Genomic DNA, 19,675 nt, shown 5'->3' on the forward strand with positions numbered 1-19,675 from the left:
GACGGCGTACCCCATCCTGGAACGACTATCTGGGAGAACCAGCTCCGGTGAGATCACCAAGGGGCACGGGCTTTCCTGGGTGGGACGGCAAGCGACGGGAGTCCCTCCCTTCCACCTTCCCAGGCCAGCTGGTAGAATTGGACAGGCGGTCCCCTTAGGCTGCGGCGGCTGGTGCCCCCACCAAGCGAGGCCCCCCGGACCAACTGAGATAGTTGGGTCGGAAATCCCCAGACTGCGGAGAACAGTGACCAGGGGATCCCTTCCAAACACGTGACTCCCCCGTCCGGCTGGGAACAGTGCACTCTCCCGGGCTGCGACAGCTGGTGCCCTCCCACCACGCTTGGCGCCCCGGGCTGACTAGCTAATTCGGCTGGACGCTCTCCCGTGCTGCGGTGGCCGGCGACCCTCCCCGCATTCGGAACCCCAGGCCGCCTGGCATTCTTCCAAGACGCTTCGGCTGCCGAACCTCCCCTACGGCGAGAATTTTCCAGAGTTAAAGGACCCACAGCAACTTTCACTCGTGGAACCCGTAGACAAACGTGTGCCACGAGCGCCACCTACTGGGCAGGATAAGAAAAACAGAACCCAGAGATTGCACAGAAAAATCTTTCAACCTGTTGGGTCTGACACCCAGGGAAATCTGACTAAATGCCCAGACGCCAGCAGAAGATAACGGATCATGCTCAGAAAATTGAACATATGGCCCAGTCAAACGAAGAAACCAATAGTTCAAATGAGATACAGGAGCTGAAACAACTAATGCTGAATATACGAACAGAAATGGAAAACCTCTTCAAAAACGAAATCGATAAATTGAGGGAGGACATGAAGAAGACATGGGCTGAACATAAAGAAGAAATAGAAAAACTGAAAAAACAAATCACAGAACTTATGGAAGTGAAAGATAAAGTAGAAAAGATGGAAAAAACAATGGATACCTACAACGACAGATTTAAAGAGACAGAAGATAGAATTAGTGATTTGGAGGATGAAACATCTGAATTCCAAAAAGAAACAGAAACTATCCAGAAAAGAATGGAAAATTTTGAACAAGGTAACAGGGAACTCAAGGACAATGTGAACCGTACAAATATACGTGTAGTGGGTGTCCCAGAAGGAGAAGAGAAGGGAAAAGGAGGAGAAAAACTAATGGAAGAAATTATCACTGAAAATTTCCCAACTCTTATGAAAGACCTAAAATTACAGATCCAAGAAGTGCAGCGCACCCCAAAGAGATTAGACACAAATAGGCATTCCCCAAGACACTTACTAGTTAGAATGTCAGAGGTCAAAGAGAAAGAGAGGATCTTGAAAGCAGCGAGAGAAAAACAATCTGTCACATACAAGGGAAACCCAATAAGACTATGTGTAGATTTCTCAGCAGAAACCATGGAAGCTAGAAGACAATGGGATGATATATTTAAGTTACTAAAAGAGAAAAACTGCCAGCCAAGACTCCTATATCCAGCAAAATTGTCCTTCAAAAATGAGGGAGAAATTAAAACATTCTCAGACAAAAAGTCACTGAGAGAATTTGTGACCAAGAGACCAGCTCTGCAAGAAATACTAAAGGAAGCACTAGAGTCAGATACAAAAAGACAGAAGAGAGAGGCATGGAGAAGAGTGTAGAAAGAAGGAAAGTCAGATATGATATATATAATACAAAAGGCAAAATGGTAGAGGAAAATATTATTCAAACAGTAATAACTCTAAATGTTAATGGACTGAATTCCCCAATCAAAAGACATAGACTGGCAGAATGGATTAAAAAACAGGATCCTTCTATATGCTGTCTACAGGAAACACATCTTAGACCCAAAGATAAATATAGGTTGAAAGTGAAAGGTTGGGAAAAGATATTTCATGCAAATAACAACCAGAAAAGAGCAGGAGTGGCTATACTAATATCCAACAAATTAGACTTCAAATGTAAAACAGTTAAAAGAGACAAAGAAGGACACTATATACTATTAAAAGGAACAATTAAGCAAGAAGACATAACAATCATAAATATTTACGCACCGAACCAGAATGCCCCAAAATACGTGAGGAATACACTGCAAACACTGAAAAGGGAAATAGACACATATACCATAATAGTTGGAGACTTCAATTCCCCACTCTCATCAATGGACAGAACATCTAGACAGAGGATCAATAAAGAAATAGAGAACCTGAATATTACTATAAATGAGCTTGACTTAACAGACATTTATAGGACATTACATCCCACAACAGCAGGATACACCTTTTTTTCAAGTGCTCATGGATCATTCTCAAAGATAGACCACATGCTGGGTCACAAAGCAAGTCTTAACAAATTTAAAAAGATTGAAATCATACACAACACTTTCTCGGATCATAAAGGAATGAAGTTGGAAATCAATAATAGGTGGAGTGCCAGAAAATTCATAAATACATGGAGGCTCAACAACACACTCTTAAACAACAAGTGGGTCAAAGAAGAAATTGCAAGAGAAATTAGTAAATACCTAGAGGCAAATGAAAATGAAGACACAACATATCAAAACTTATGGGACGCAGCAAAGGCAGTGCTAAGAGGGAAATTTATTGCCCTAAATGCCTTTATCAGAAAAGAAGAAAAGGCAAAAATGCAGGAATTAACTGTCCACTTGGAAGAACTGGAGAAAGAACAGCAAACTAATCCCAAAGCAAGCAAAAGGAAAGAAGTAACAAAGATTAGAGCAGAAATAAATGAAATTGAAAACATGAAAACAATAGAGAAAATCAATAAGACCAGAAGTTGGTTCTATGAGAAAATCAACAAGATTGATGGGCCCTTAGCAAGATTGACAAAAAGAAGAAGAGAGAGGATGCAAATAAATAAGATTAGAAATGGAAGAGGAGACATAACCACTGACCTCACAGAAATAAAGGAGGTAATAACAGGATACTATGAACAACTTTACGCTAATAAATACAACAATTTAGATGAAATGGACAGGTTCCTGGAAAGACATGAACAACCAACTTTGACTCAAGAAGACATAGATGACCTCAACAAACCAATCACAAGTAAAGAGATTGAATTAGTTATTCAAAAGCTCCCTAAAAAGAAAAGTCCAGGACCAGACGGCTTCACATGTGAATTCTATCAAACATTCCAGAAAGAATTAGTACCTACTCTCCTCAAACTCTTCAACATAATCAAAGTGGAGGGAAAACTACCTAATTCATTCTATGAAGCCAACATCACCCTCATACCAAAACCAGGCAAAGATATTACAAAAAAAGAAAACTACAGACCAATCTCTCTAATGAATACAGATGCAAAAATCCTCAATAAAATTCTAGCAAATCGTATCCAACAACACATTAAAAGAATTATACATCATGACCAAGTAGGATTCATCCCAGGTATGCAAGGATGGTTCAACATAAGAAAATCAATTAATGTAATATACCATATCAACAAATCAAAGCAGAAAAATCACATGATCATCTCAATTGATGCAGAGAAGGCATTCGACAAGATTCAACATCCTTTCCTGTTGAAAACACTTCAAAAGATAGGAATACAAGGGAACTTCCTTAAAATGATAGAGGGAATATATGAAAAACCCACAGCTAATATCATCCTCAATGGGGAAAAATTGAAAATTTTCCCCCTAAGATCAGGAACAAGACAAGGATGTCCACTATCACCACTATTATTCAACATTGTGTTGGAAGTTCTAGCCAGAGCAATTAGGCAAGAAAAAGAAATACAAGGCATCAAAATTGGAAAGGAAGAAGTAAAACTATCACTGTTTGCAGACGATATGATACTATACGTAGAAAACCCAGAAAAATCCACAACAAAATTACTAGAGCTAATAAATGAGTACAGCAAAGTAGCAGGTTACAAGATCAACATTCAAAAATCTGTAGCTTTTCTATACACTAGTAATGAACAAGCTGAGGCGGAAATCAAGAAACGAATCCCATTTACAATCGCAACTAAAAGAATAAAATACCTAGGAATAAATTTAACCAAAGAGACAAAAAACCTATATAAAGAAAACTACAAAAAACTGCTAAAAGAAATCACAGAAGACCTAAATAGATGGAAGGGCATACCGTGTTCATGGATTGGAAGACTAAATATAATTAAGATGTCAATCCTACCTAAACTCATCTACAGATTCAATGCAATACCAATCAAAATCCCAACAACTTATTTTTCAGAATTAGAAAAACCAATAAGCAAATTTATCTGGAAGGGCAGGGTGCCCCGAATTGCTAAAAACATCTTGAGGAAAAAAAACAAAGCTGGAGGTCTAGCGATGCCGGACTTTAAGGCATATTATGAAGCCACAGTGGTCAAAACAGCATGGTATTGGCATAAAGATAGATATATCGACCAATGGAATCGAATAGAGTGCTCAGATATAGACCCTCTCATCCATGGACATTTGATCTTTGATAAGGCAGTCAAGCCAACTCACCTGGGACAGAACAGTCTCTTCAATAAATGGTGCCTAGAGAACTGGATATCCATAAGTAAAAGAATGAAAGAAGACCCGTATTTCACACCTTATACAAAAATTAACTCAAAATGGATCAAAGATCTAAACATTAGGTCTAAGACCATAAAACAGTTAGAGGAAAATGTAGGGAGATATCTTACGAATCTTACAACTGGAGGCGGTTTTATGGACCTTAAACCTAAAGCAAGAGCACTGAAGAAAGAAATAAATAAATGGGAACTCCTCAAAATTAAACACTTCTGTGCATCAAAGAACTTCATCAAGAAAGTAGAAAGACAGCCTACACAATGGGAGACAATATTTGGAAATGATATATCAGATAAAGGTCTAGTATCCAGAATTTATAAAGAGATTGTTCAACTCAACAACAAAAAGACAGCCAACCCAATTACAAAATGGGAAAAAGACTTGAACAGACACCTACCAGAAGAAGAAATACGGATGGCCAAGAGGCACATGAAGAGATGCTCAATGTCCCTGGCCATTAGAGAAATGCAAATCAAAACCACAATGAGATATCATCTCACACCCACCAGAATGGCCATTATCAACAAAACAGAAAATGACAAGTGCTGGAGAGGATGCGGAGAAAGAGGCACACTTATCCACTGTTGGTGGGAATGTCAAAGGGTGCAACCACTGTGGAAGGCAGTTTGGCGGTTCCTCAAAAAGCTGAATATAAAATTGCCATACGACCCAGCAATACCATTGCTAGGTATCTACTCAAAGGACTTAAGGGCAAAGACACAAACGGACAATTGCACACCAATGTTTATAGCAGCATTATTTACAATTGCAAAGAGATGGAAACAGCCAAAATCTCCATCAACAGAAGAGTGGCTAAACAAACTGTGGTATATACATATGATGGAATATTATGCAGCTTTAAGACAAGATAAACGTATGAAGCATGTAATAACATGGATGGACCTAGAGAATATTATGCTGAGTGAGACTAGCCAAAAACTAAAGGACAAATACTGTATGGTCCCACTGATGTGAACGGACATTCGAGAATAAACTTGAAATATGTCATTGGTAACAGAGTTCAGCAGGAGTTAGAAACAGGGTAAGACAATGGGTAATTGAAGCTGAAGGGATACAGACTGTGCAACAGGACTAGATACAAAAACTCAAAAATGGACAGCACAATAATACCTAATTGTAAAGTAATCATGTTAAAACACTGAATGAAGCTGCATCTGAGCTATAGGGTTTTTTTTTGTTTTTGTTTGCTTGTTGCTTTGTTTGTTGTTGTTGTTTTTTACTATTATTACTACTTCTATTTCTTTTCTTTATATTAACATTTTATATCTTTTTCTGTTGTGTTGCTAGTTCCTCTAAACCGATGCAAATGTACTAAGAAACAATGATCATGCATCTATGTGATGATGTTAAGAATTACTGAGTGCATATGTAGAACGGTATGATTTCTAAATGTTGTGTTAATTTCTTTTTTTTTTTCTTTCCGTTAATAAATAAATAAATAAATAAATAAATAAATAAAAAAAGATTTCATGGCGATGTCTGCTTGGCTCCAATCATCTCCACACATCTGTGTCCCTGTTCTCTCAGTGTCCGTATCTGTGTCAGCTCTCTTCTGATGGCTCTGAGGCTTCTGTTGTTTCTGGCGTTTCTCCTGAATTGGATTTCTTTTTTTTTGATATGGGCAGGCTCCGGGAATTGAACTGAATGGAATTTTAATAAAGTAAATTCTATAACTTATTTTCTTAAGAAAACCCAACTCCATTTTTTGAAAATTTGATCACAAAAAATATGTGCAGTCAAAACTGTCAACAAGGCATGAACGATGGTATCTTCATTCATTTACTCGCTCACATTCACTCACCTTCTCACCATCCACGCATCCATCCATCCAGCAAGTGTGTACTGCATCCCTATCCTAGCGCACCAGGCATTCTGGCGGACACCGCCACACCCTGCACCTCTGCAACTGCAGGTCAGCCGTGTCTCACACACACTCTGCAATACGAGTACGCAGGACTGCAGTCTCTAATCTCACCCTGCACTGTGGTCAGTGCTCCCTGCTCCTAGATGCCACCCATGCTTTGTTATCTTCATTGGAGTCCATCCTTCTTCCTGGGACTGGTTCTGAGCATCCCAATCTGTCTCCAGGGTAACCAGGAAAGAACCAGTTGCTGTGGGATCAGAGGAGCCTGGAAAGGGTGGCAGTGACATCTGTGCCAACAGCTGCTGTTGGCTGTTGGAATCGCCAGAGTTGTCTGGCCTGAGCTGTACCTGGAGAGCGCTTGTGAGACAGGACACAACCTGGGTCTTGTCTTATACAATGTATCTTCTTTAGGAGCTGCTAGCTTTAACATTTCCCAACTGGGCCACCTCCATTCCAGGGTAGCTGCTAACTGAGAAAGCTGTGGGAATCTCTCTCTTTACAGCTCCTCATACCACTTTCTCTGGAAACATTCAAATTAGCAGGACATACTTGCTGATAAAAACTGAACCAAGCAGTGAGGCAGGTTGCATTTTGTACCATGTGAAGCTAAAGAAACTGTTCTTCTTCAGAATTCTTTTAAGAAGAGCCCTTTTTGTGTTTGGAAGAAACAGTTAATAAGGCTAGTATGGTGTTTAATGCCACAAGGAGAGGGATTTCTCTTGCTGTTAAGAGTTAAATGGCAATGAGAGCAAGGGAGAAAATCATGGAAGGAGGTAAGCACTGACACTGGAGAGAGTGTCTCATCAGCAGCTCAATGTCAGAATCTTCAGTGATAAGAGCAGCGGTCAGTGACTTTGCACAGGACTGCCCGACAGGTTCTGGCCACTTCCCATCTTTACTCACGCAATCCTCATGACATCTCCAGGAGATGAATCCTGTCCTTATCCTCATTTGGGAAACCGAGGCATAGAGTAGGTAAGCAGCTTGCCCAAGGTCACACAGCCATTAAGTGTCAGAGCCAGACTTCAGTGTGGCTCTGGAACTCTTTTTTTTTTTTTTTTAATCAAATAAATCCTTTTATTCAGAATTTTGGAAAATACTCGTGTGCTGGCTCTGATACTTTTAACTGTTTCTGCTAAATTCCAGAATGCTTTGTGTGAGTGGCTTTTAAATGTGAAAACTGAAGAGGGTTTGCATTTCAGGCGATAATGTGGAATAGGATAGGAAGTGAAGAAACATGCATCTGGAGGCCTAAGAGTCCCCTGTGTCCAGAATGGAAATGAGAAGTCAGGTGGTGCCATCTGGCTCCAAGTAAGGTTCAGAGATCTGGAATATCTTCAATTTCAATTTTATCCATCTGTTATATCTAAGCACTTAATATTTAATATCACCTTTAATCATCACAATGGCTGCAGGAGATAAACCCTATTTTATTTTAACCCTATTTTACAGAAGAGGAAACTGAGGCCCTGAGAGCCCGGGCCAGGTCTCACAACTGGCTAGTGGCAAAGCCAGGACCAGAAGCCTGGCCTGGTGCCCCCAGAAGCCTGGGCCCACTCTGCCCCACCCCTCAGCCTGCCCGGCTTCCCCTCTCGGGTCCCTGGCAGTGGGCGCGCACCGCTGGTTTGGTTGTATACCTAGCAGCAGAGCCTGCTGTGCCTGCATCCTCTCACGCTCCCCCTGGAGCTCTTGCCTTGCCTTTTCCTCCAAGGCCTGGAGCTCCAGCCGGTGTGCCTGGTGCTGGATCTGGAGGCTGTGGCTGGATTCCTTTTTCAAACGCTCCTCTGTGGCCTGTGGGAGAAAGCAGACGAAAGGAGGCATGAAGACAGACACAGAGATCAAAGACCGGTCCCCTCGGCCAAGCACCTCCTCTGAGTACAGTGCTCGCCACTCCCCTGCGTGGAGGGCTTATCCTGCTATAATGAAGTCTCCCCCACTCACTGGGATGGCAGCGATGGCCTGGCCACAGCAGCCATTTTGTACCATGTGAACTGCCCCCGCCCCAACCTCTGCCCACCCCCATCCACAGCTAATTGGACCAGAGTGGACATCTGTTCCAAGCTGGGTCAATTCCTTGAGAATTTAGTGAAGAGGTGGGAGAAGGAGTGAGAAAGAGGGACAGACATGACTGTCTGATGACTTGAATTCTACACACTCAGAAGTGGTGAGGTGAGCATCTTATACCTGCCTGGGACCAGAGAAACACAGAAGCTGTCTGTGAAGAGAGGCCAAGGCTGCAGAGCAGGGAGGATCCGTGGAGAGGGGTCACTATAGCTTTTCAGACCCTGGTCTAGTTTGATTCTGAGAATTGGCTGTGGCTCTGTCCTTGGGTTCATTTATATGTTTATTTTTTCATTCAACAAATATGTATTGAAGGCTGACTATGTGTCAGGCTTCCACAGCAAGTTATATGGACAGTTTGGTCTCTTCACCACCTTAGCTAACTCAAGGTGATTTCCGTGGCAGGACATAATATAATGACATCCATCTGTCCCCCCAAGTTCTAATCCCTGGAACCTGCGAATACGCCACCTTACATGGTAAAAGGGATTTTGCAGATGTGATTAAGATAAGGAACTTAACATGGGGAGAGTAGCCTGGATTATCCAGACAGAACCAAAGAAACTACAAGGGCCCATGCAAAAGGGAGGCAGGAGGGGTGGTGTCAGAGAAGTCGTGATGACCTAAGCAGGGGTTAAAGTGAAGCACTTTAAAGATGGAGGAAGGGGGTCACAAGCCAAGGAACATGGGCAAACTCTAGAAGCTGGAAGAGGCAAGAAAAGAGAATCTCCCCAGCAGCCTGCAGAAGGAATGTAGCTCTGCCAGCAACTTGATCTTAGTCCAGTGAAATGCATTTTGACTTCTGAGCTCTGGAGCTGTATTACAATACATTTGTATGGTTTTAGGCTGTTGAATTTATGATAACTTGACACAGTTGTCATGAGAAACTAATATTTTTTCTGTTTTATGCAGCCAAGAGTGTATCAGTTATACTTTGGATGGGTTGTATGGTATGCAAATATCTCAATAAAATTGCATTAAAAAAGTGTTTCTAGCCCTTTCTAGCATAAAAAGTTGGAATGGGCATAGCCCAAATACCCCTAAAGAGTGGGAGAAAGATCAAAGGAGAAGGTGGAGTTATACAGAGAAGGTAGGGTTTAACAAATGAACATGATTGCTGAATCATTATACTGATATTTCTTTTAGTCTCCAGTGTCTTGGAGCAGCCGGAAGTAAAAACTTAAAATTGTGGAATTGTAGCCCATACCAAAGTCTGAAATCTGTTCTACAACTAATTGTTGCAGTGTGCTGTGAAATTTATTTCTTTTTTTTTTGTATATATGTTATTTTTCACAATAAGAATAAATAAATATAATACAGACAAAAAAGTGCTTCCATTAATACATAGATTACAATTTAGACAAGGAAACTGAGGTGGGAAGATATAAATTAGCTTTCCAAAGTTGCCTGCAAAAGACGCAGGAGTTATTATTCCCTCTCCTTTTTTGTAACAGAGGAGGAAACTCAGAGAGGTGATGGGAGCTGCCTGAAGGCAGGTAAAGGAAGAAGCAGGACTGTAACCATGGCTGGTGGTGTCGGGCGCCCCAGCCCTTTCACCTTCCTCCTGTAACCTCTGGGAACAATGTGAAATAGGATTTCAACCAGGTTTCTGCTGGTGAGCACACAGCCACCTCTGAGCCCAAGGGAGCTAACTGGACCTGAGAGTACCCGCAACTAGCCACGGGGAAATAGTCTCACCATCCCACAGGAAATTCAGTCATTCTATGCTGAGTTTATTTAACGAGAAATCAGAAAAGCCTCCCACTTCTCAAACTCTCTGATGCTTTCCTCTTCTTGCACTTGCTGCACGGCTCAGAGAACTCCAACTAGTGTCATTTTTACCCTCAGGAAATTGGGAATGGGAAACTAAAGCAAAGGTTTCCAAAAATGGAGCCAAATGCTCCACTCTGACCAGCCTCTCTCTGTTCTTGGGGAAAGCAGAGGGTTCAGGTCAGCACGTCCTTTCTTGCTTAGAAGCCCTTGGCAGTGAGATCCTTGTAGCGCAGCTTCCAGGCTTTACTCACCCTTGGAAAACTTCTCCAACCTCTAGGGGAGGTCTACTCTAAGCAGGGGGCCTGTTTGAGACTTCCAGAGGGACCCATTTCACCTTGTCTCTCCTAGCCCCACACTGGGTGGTCCTTCTCTATGTTCCCCAAACAATCTGCCCAATTATCTTAGACCCCAATTTCATTCTCTGTTAGAGGGGCTGCCTTCCCCCCTAGAGGGGAGCTCCTAGAGGACAGAGAGTATTAGAATCTCCTGTACTCAGCATGATAGGAGCTACTGGTAGCTGCCCAATAAATAGCAGCAGAAGAGATGGGGGAGTAGTAAGAGTTGATCTTTTCTAGGATTGCGCCCTCACTCAGCATGCACTGTTTCAAGTACTTTACATTCTTATCTCTGTTTATCCTCTCAACAGTCTTGCAAGATACATACTATTATCATCTCATCAATGAGGAGACCGAAGCACAAAGAAACTAAGCAACCTGCCCAAGTTTCCACACTTCAAAAGTGGCAGACCTAGTGGATTTGATACCACAATTAACTACCTTCTTGCACCAAGAATGACTATCCATCTACTATTTCCAAACAGAATTAGGGCTGGTTTCTTTGGCGCCATTTTGGAACCACTTCCATGCAGTCTGGAGCCAGCAATGAAGACCCATGAGTCAGGTTCTAGGGTCTCTAAAAGACTGACTAGAAGCTCCATGTGTGCATGTTTGGGGACTGTGGGATCAGATGGCTAACCAGCAATTTTGCGGGAAACCCACTGTGCTGGTTTGAATCTATTATATACCCCAGGAAAGTCAGGTTTTAATCCTGATCCAATCTTGTGGGGGCTGCCATTTCTTTTAATCCTAATTCAATATTGTAGGGTAGAAACTTCTGATTAGATTATCACCATGGAGCTGTGACACATCCAATTGTGAGTGTGACCTTTTGATTAGATGGGGATGTGACTCCACCCATTCCAGGTAGGTCCTGATTAGTTTACTGGAGTTCTTTAAAAAGGAAACATTTTGGAGAGAGCTCAGCTGACAGAAAGAGCCAATGTAGATGTTTGGTGATTGAGACAGAAATATCCCGGGTGCTAAGCAAGGACTCACAGCAATAACCAGAACCTGAACAGAAGAAATCTCCGGCCCTAGCAGATGCTAAGCGAAGAGATGAAACCCAGAGTTTTGTCCCAGAGCAGTTAAGTGACTGTCCATTGATGCTTAGAGAGGAAACCATTGGCATCAGAAGCTGGAAGCAACGGAACCAGGAACAAGGGCTGGCACATGCCAGCCATCAGCTTTCCCAGATTACACTTCTTTGAGCCAAGGAATCTTTCTCTGGATGTCTTAATTAGGACATATTTACAGCCTTAGAACTGTAAACTTGTAACATTATAAATTCCCTTTTGAAAAGTCATTCCATTTCTGGTATAAGCATTCCTGCAGTTTAACAAACTAATACGTCCACAAATGTGAGAACCCATGGATCTTTTCTGGTTCAGATTCCCTGGAGAAGGTTTTCCTGTTTAAGAAATCTAAGCTTTAGCCACTTGCCTTCTGGGGCTGAGCACAAGACATGGCTGGCGGTGAGAAAGCACTTGCAGTAAGTAATTCATGTAATCATTTAGTATACAGGTTTTCATTTAAACCTCCTGTTCTCAGATGCAAAAGATGAGCCTTTGATGCTTCCTAATTCAGAGTTTCTCTGGCTCAGGGTATACTTGGATGATGTCACCAGTCTTTTGTCCTCAACTGAGGAAGACAGGATTGCTTGACTCTGCTGGGTGAGTTGGAAACCTGGTGTTCTAAGAGAGGCAAATCCTGCACCTTTCTCTTGCCTTCCGTAATTAGCACATCTAATTCCTGAGCCCTTCTGAACTCTGCTGGGGGACCAGCTTTTGCTCCTTGCCCTTTTCTCTCTTCTCTGCCATTGTTTCCTGTCTTTGCATTTTGTGGCTCAAATTTCCAGATGTTTCCTGTGTTCTCCTTGCTGTTTTTTGATGATTTCAATAGGAAAGGATTCAAAAGTCTTAACTTTGCCATCTTGAAACCAGAAATCCCATATTTTAAATTTAATTATCTTGATAACCCAAAAAGGTGGGTATCAATATCCCCATTTTATAGAAGAGGAAATTCAGAAGAGACCTGAATTCCTTGACCATGAGCTGGGTAGGCATTCAGTGATAAAATGACAGAGATGGTTCCTGGCTTCCAGGAGTTTCCATTTTAGTAGATTTGATCATAGAAAGAAGTCATTTGAGTGTTCTCACTTTGACATAGGGGCAGGACACCGTGGCAGTCATAGCAGGGACCTCACCTCCTTGACAGGTCAGGGAGAGATTGCCATTCTAAGGAAGAGACCTTTAAGACAGGTCAGAAGGTAGCAGGCAACAGATGAAACAAGCACAAAGCTCTCTGCTGAACCTTACATTGCTGTGGCCCAACCACCACTCCACAGCTCCCCAAGCCTTCTGGGAGGTCTTTGCTGCTGAGCTGGTCTTTCTCCACTGGGTTCCGCTCTCCCCTTTCTTCTTTGCTGCCAGGTGAGCCTGACTCCCCTGAATGCATCCTGCAAGACCTTGCTCAAGTCATGAAAGACACTCGTTCTCATGTTACTAGGGTCACATGCAGACAGGGAGGCAGCCCAAGCAGCCCAAGGGACCTGAGTCTCAATCCTTGCTTTGCCACTAAAAGAACTGTGTGACTCTGAGCAAGTTACCGAAGCTCTGTGGGCCCTTTTCCTCATCTGGCTAAGAATGGCCTTGTAAGATGATTGCGGGGATTGGAGAGGTACAAAAAAAGTGCCCCCAACCCACCACTCAACAATAGGGCACAGCAGCAGAGACTCAGTGAGCAGCTGACCTCATCGTTATTACTCTTACCTTGAGTTCCTGATTTTTGGTCTTCTCAAGCGCGCGCAGGGCTCGCTGGTGGGCAGCCTCGAGCTGGGCTCTGGCAGCCTGGCTCTGCTGGGTGCTCTCCTGGAGCTGGCGCTGCAGCTTCTCCCGGTCGCATTCGGAGAACTGCTGGAGCGCCTGCAGGTCGTCCCTGTAGTCGCTGGCGCACTGCTCCAGGGCCTGCTGCAGCTGGGAGACCTGCCCGACAGGCAGTCCAGCCTCAGCTGGGGACTTCACTTAAATAAATGCTTTAGGAAGGGCTGGTCAACCTAGCTGAGCCACCTCTATCTATGCAAACTCGGAGAGGGTGGAAACAGCAAACTTTAAGAACCTGTGGAAGGCCCAGGGCTCCCAGGAGCTCCAAGAGGGGCAGAAGGGCTGGCACTTAAACTTCCAAGAGAAGTCAAGAGGGGATTAGGATACTCTCCAGAGATGCGTCCGGTGGCACCTCCTACATTCCCTCCAGGGCTCGCTCAAATCTCACTTTCTTACCAAGGTGTTCCCTCTTCAGCCCCTTTTGTGCTACAACCTACCCCCCAACCCCCATCACTCCTCCCAATCCCCTTTACCCTGCTTTGCTTTTGCTTCTTCCTGAAGCCCTTACCACCTTCTAATAGACTACATGATTTGCTTATTTTATTTTTATCTAGTACTTATCATCTGTCCCCCACTCTTCTCATAAAATATAAGCACTTTAAATGCATGGATTTTCTCTTTTGCTCACTGATGTCTACTAAGCACCTATAAGAGTACCTGGCTCATAGCAGGTGCTCCAGGAATCACAGTGGGAGGATGAGAGAATGAATAAACAAGACCAAGAGTCCCACTTTGTCCTGAACCTAGAATGCCCTCCTCATTCAGCACAGGAACAGGCCCTGCCTGCATTTCCAAAGCAGTCTGTAAAGACGAGAGGGAAGCGGGGTCTCACTCAGCATGATGGCACGTTATCCACCCAGCCCTGTCCTGAGCCTTCCTTTTACCTGGGCTTGCAATCTGGCCTTCTGGTTTTGCCACTCCTCCTGCAGACGCTGGATTTCCGGGGCTTTCTCCTTGGCAGAAGAGCCCAGTGGAGACTGCAGGTCACCTCCCTCTGTGAGGGGCACTTCAATCCTTGGAAGACAGGGCAGCCCAAAATCACAAAAGATCCTACAGCTGGGAATGAAACCACCTGGTAACACCTCAGCTCTGCAGAGCTACCACTCAGCCTGGGAAGATGGCGCTCCAACAGCAGTGGACAGGGTAAGAAACATCTTACTTGGCTTTCAAAAAAAAAAAAAAGCAAACTGATATATAAATTCTAAGGAAAAGCAGCCTGACGCATAAATTCTAAGTGTTATCTCACTTGGGGTATAATCAGGATCCCATGGCAACCACCAGTACTGTTTTAGTTTGGGTTAATAAATGATGACCAATTGCTGGAATGATTGGGAGCTTCGAGTTAATTATATGAGGTCTTTGGGTACTGTGGAAAAGAGGGTTCTATGGTCTAATTTCACAAATTAGACCATATGTTTTTGCATATGAAAAATATATATATATAATGAAACCATAATGCCTTACTTTAATACCATGCCTTGCACTTTCAAAATCTGAGCCCATCATTTTCTGACTGACCTTAGGTCAAATAGGTCTTTACATATGTAGCATGGACAAGAAAATGCTGATTTAAAGCTGCAGTAGTTACCGCTTTCTAGAAAAGATGCTTTGGAGGATATCCTCCCTTCCTCCCCTCTGAGCTCTTAAACCAGCTGAGAAAAGCAAAGTGATTGATTTAGATTGTGATGGTAAGTATTTATTCTGTTTAATAATGTAAAAGGGAGCATGGTGGCATCTCTGCAGAGACTGCCAGGATGAGATGCTTTGAAGGGTCACAGCCCTGCGCAGTGGAGAAAAGACATGAGGAAGAGGACTCTTGCTTTGGCAGAAGTGAAAAGACCTACCCACATGAGCACAGCTGGGGGGTTAAGGAAGAGACAGGCAGGGGGGAGCCCTGCAGGGAAGGGCATAGTTTAGAGCAATGGGCCCTGGAACCAGACTGCTCAGGCTCAAATTCCAGCTCAACTACTGAGTCATGAGGCCTTAGGTGAGATCTTTGAACTGTCTGGGACTGAGTTTCCTTACTTATTACATTGGATGCATAAGGGTACATTTTGCGGACATCGTTATTAGGATGAAAAAGTCAGTATTTGCAAGGTGGTTAAACAGTGTTCAACACATAGAAAGAATAGAGAAGGTTTCTTTCTCTGCATTATAACTCTCTTAGGCTACCCTCAAGCTTTTGGGAGATGTGCTGAGCAACCATCTTTAAGAAGCAATGGCTAGAAGTAAAAACCTAAAATTGTGGAATTGTAACCCATACCAAACTCTGAAATCTGTTCTACAACTAATTGCGGCTCTGCACTTTGAAATATATTGCTTTTTTGTATATATGTTATTTTTCACAGAAAAATTTTAAAAGTTGATTGTGATGATAAAAATACATTTATTCCTTCTAGCCTCCTACGTCCTGGAGCAGCTAGAAGGGAAAATCTGAGAGGATGGTATGGTGGCCCATGACAAACTCTGGCATCTGTCCTATAACTACGTGTTGAAGAGTACTCTGAAAGTTATTGCTTTTTTCTTTTGTTGTTTTGTATATATGTTATATTATACAATAAAAAAAACAGTTAAAAATAAAAGAAAGAAACAATGGCCTGGGGATACCTGGATCTGAGCTCTGGGTCTGAAATAGAGACAATGAGAGTGATCAACAGAGAAGCAGGAAACTCCAGCCTGGAGCAACAGTGAGGAGGGGCACCACCAGCTTGGAGCTAGGAAACAGGTCAGCTCTCCCTAGTGGCTTTTTGGGAAGTGATCCGACTTCTTCCCAGCATGGGAGCTCAGTTGTTATTGTTTTAAAAATGTTTGTACTGAGATAAAATTTACATAGAGCGAAAAGCATAGATCTTAAGTATACAATTCAATGAGTTCTCAATATATATTCTCATAATATATAGTTCTCATAAATATATATGATATGTATCAGACCAACACTCCAATACCTCTAAACTCCCCTTGCACTCCTTCCAGTCAACCCACAAACCACAGGCAGCCAGTGCTTAAGTTTCCATCATCATAGATTAGTTTCGCCTGATCTTAAACATCAAACAAACAGAATCAGGCAGTATGTATTCTTTTGTGTCTGGCTTCTTTCATTCAACACAATCAGTGTTTTTGTAGCCCATCCATGTCTGCAGTTCATACTTTTTTTGTTGCTGAGTAGTCTTCCATTATTTGAATATACCACAATTTGTTCATCCTTCCACCTACTGAGGCACATTGTGTTTTTTTGCACTAGTGAGCTATTACTAATATAGCCGTGAGAAATATTCTTGTACAAGTATTTTTGTGGATATATGTTTTCAATTTTTTTGCTTAATATCTAGGAGTGGAGTTGCTGGAAGAAGTATGCTTAACTTTTTAGGGAACTACTCAAATAGTTTTCTAAAGTAGTTGTACCATTTTATACTTCTATCAACAAGATATGAGAGGTCCATTTGCTCTGTGTTGTTGCCAACATTTAGTGTTTTCAGTCTCTTTAATTTTAGCCATTCTACTGGATCTGAAGTGGTATGCTTCATATGTGATTCCCTGGTAACTAAATGATATTGAACATGTTTTTATATGCTTATGGACCATTCGCATACCTATAAAGAGCTATTTAAACTTTTAAATATATATGTACACACACACATACTCAAAAATTTCCATTTAACCACTCTAATTCAGTAGTATTAATTACACTGAAAACATTGTGCTGTCATCACCAATATCCATTACGCTAACTTTTCAATCATCTCAAATAGAAACTCCGCACCCAATCGGCAATAACCACCACCCCTCTCCTTGCCCCTGGTAATATATAACCTACTCTCTGCCTCTATGAAATGTGCCTTCTCTGGGTATTTCATGTCAGTGGGATCATGCAATATTTGCCTTTTTCTTGTCTGGCTTATTTCACTCAACATGAAGCCGTCAAGATTCATCCATGTTGTAGAATGCATCAGAATTTCATTCCTTTCTACAGGTGAATCATATTCCACTGTGTGCATATACCATATTGTGTTTACCTACTCATCTGTTGATGGGCTACTTGGGTTGCTTCCACCTTTTAGCTATTGTGAATACGCTGTTATGAACACTGGTGTATAAGTTATCTGTTCAAGTCCTTGCTTTCAACTCTTGTGAGTATATACCAAAAAGTAGGATTGCAGGTCATAAGATAATTCTATTTTCAACTTTCTGAGAAACCATCAAACTGATTTCAACAGCGGTTGCCCCATTTTACAATGCCACCAACAATGTTTAAGGGTTCCTATTACTTGCATGCCGTTGGGCTCATTCTTTCATTCCAGAGACACTTCCCAAGCCAAGGCCTTGGTTAGGCAGTGCATTCTGAACTTTCTGAACGTGGCGTTTGGGAAGATGTCATCCGGCCTTGCTCTGCTTGCCCCAGACTGGACCATGCAAAAATGTGGGGGACCTTGCTGCTCATCCTTTAGGTTGATGTTCAAGAGACAGGTGAGCACAGGTAGTTCAGTGGTAGAATCCTTACCTGCAATGTGAGAGACCTGGGTTTGATTCCTGGCCCATCCGTCAGCCCCCAAAGAGTTGTGAACAAAACTCCTTATGATATACATATCACATTTCTGCCTCTGTGCGTGGATATATATGTAAACACAGTAATACGTAAGTGTAGGAAGACACATTAAAAAACAGACAGGTGAGGTTTGGAGCCCAGAGAAGGATAGGATTTGGAAAGCTCTTGACTATTCAGGGACTGATTAAAAAGAGTCAACCTGCCACTCACATTTAATCTATTTCTCTGGTACTTCAGGGTAATAAAAACCAGTCCATTTTACTCATTTTGACACAGTGTTGGCAAAACACGTATTAGAAAACGAAACCTCAGCAGAGCACCCCCGAGGTTGGGAGATTTTGTGGATTTCAGAAGTTACTTCTGCACTCTCACTGGCCTGAATAATTGAGAATTGCCTCTACTTGATTTCAGTGCCATCCCCAAGCACCCCTCCTCCCTTTGCCATATCTTGTTCTGAATTATATGCTTAATATTCGTGTTACTTCATGTTTCCTGATAAGGAGTGGAAGCCAAAGGGGATTTCGCTCCCCAGGAAGAAGGCTGCCACATGGTGGTGACTAGTGTCCTACGATGTACTCTCCCTACTCTGCTGTTTGCTGGTGACTACTGCTTTTCCCACCAGCAGCTTCAGGAGGGTTTGTTGGATGGAGCTGATCCTAGTGAGACTTACTGCACCTTTCATTTTCTGTGTAAGTGTGCCAAGAAGGGTTTCAGAGAATAAAATAGAGTGGCCTAGCCAGGTCCATGGGTCAGGGCAGGAAGCTGGCCTTGGAGGCTACCTCATCCCAGGATGGGATGGGGCAAGCAGAAATGTGTGTGTACCTTTGCAAAGGAAGTCCTCTCACGATTTGGGTGTCCTCAAGGAATGCTTAAAGCAATAACATTTCCAAGTTAAAAGAGAAGAACCACTGAGTGTGGTTCTTAGGGGCATAACTATTCTGTTTTTCTGAGATGTCCCTTTTTCATTCCTAATATTAGGAGTTTCCATTTTGTCTCTTTCTCTTGCTTTCTATTGCTGTGGGTATATCTGAAATTCAGAGTACATAACAGAGTATATGCCAATCTTTGAGAATCGTAGAGCCTTAATTTGTGGCCCATAATGTCTATATTGGTGAATGTTCTATGTACACTTAGAAAAACATATTCATTCTTCAGTTGTTCTGTGTGGTGTCTTTAAGTATCAATTGGGTCAATGTGGTTGATAGTACAGTTCAGATCTTCCAAAGCTTCACTGATTTTTTTTACTAGTTATACCATTAATACTTGGAATGAGCTGTCAAAATCTCTATGATTGTGAATTTCTCATTCTTGTTCTCAGTTTTTGCTTCATTATTTTTAAAGCTCTGTTATTAAATCATAAGCATTAAGGATTGCCATATCTTCTTGGTCCCTCTGTCGTTAGGAAACAGCCCTGTTTATGCATGGTAATATTACTTGTTCTAATATTTACTTTTCTGATATTAATTTTTACTTCTTTATGTTAACTGTTTGCATGGTGTATCTTCTTCCACCTACATGTGCCTTTACGTTTAAAACTTCTCTCATGTAGATGGCATATAGTAGGGGCTTACATTTGTTTCTTTTCTGACTATCTCTTTCTTTTAGATGGAGCATTCATGTTCATTTACAAATTGCAATTATTGGTATGGTCAAATTAAAATCCATTGCCTTGCTTTTTG

General features: G+C 42.2%; 1 protein-coding gene across 1 annotated transcript in view; it reads right to left on the reverse strand.

The window, feature by feature from the left end:
- The window catches only part of FAM184B (family with sequence similarity 184 member B), a 162,644-nt gene that overhangs the window by 19,342 nt on the left and 123,627 nt on the right, over window positions 1-19,675 (reverse strand). Inside the window, exons 9-11 of the mRNA XM_077137121.1 lie at window positions 14,338-14,467; window positions 13,343-13,555; window positions 8,040-8,193 (exon numbers count right to left, since the gene is read on the reverse strand). Coding sequence (XP_076993236.1) covers window positions 8,040-8,193; window positions 13,343-13,555; window positions 14,338-14,467 — 497 coding nt within the window. The remainder of the gene's footprint in view (window positions 1-8,039; window positions 8,194-13,342; window positions 13,556-14,337; window positions 14,468-19,675) is intronic.

Source organism: Tamandua tetradactyla, chromosome 19 (genome assembly GCF_023851605.1).
Source record: "Tamandua tetradactyla isolate mTamTet1 chromosome 19, mTamTet1.pri, whole genome shotgun sequence".
Taxonomy (NCBI): Eukaryota; Metazoa; Chordata; class Mammalia; order Pilosa; family Myrmecophagidae; genus Tamandua; species Tamandua tetradactyla.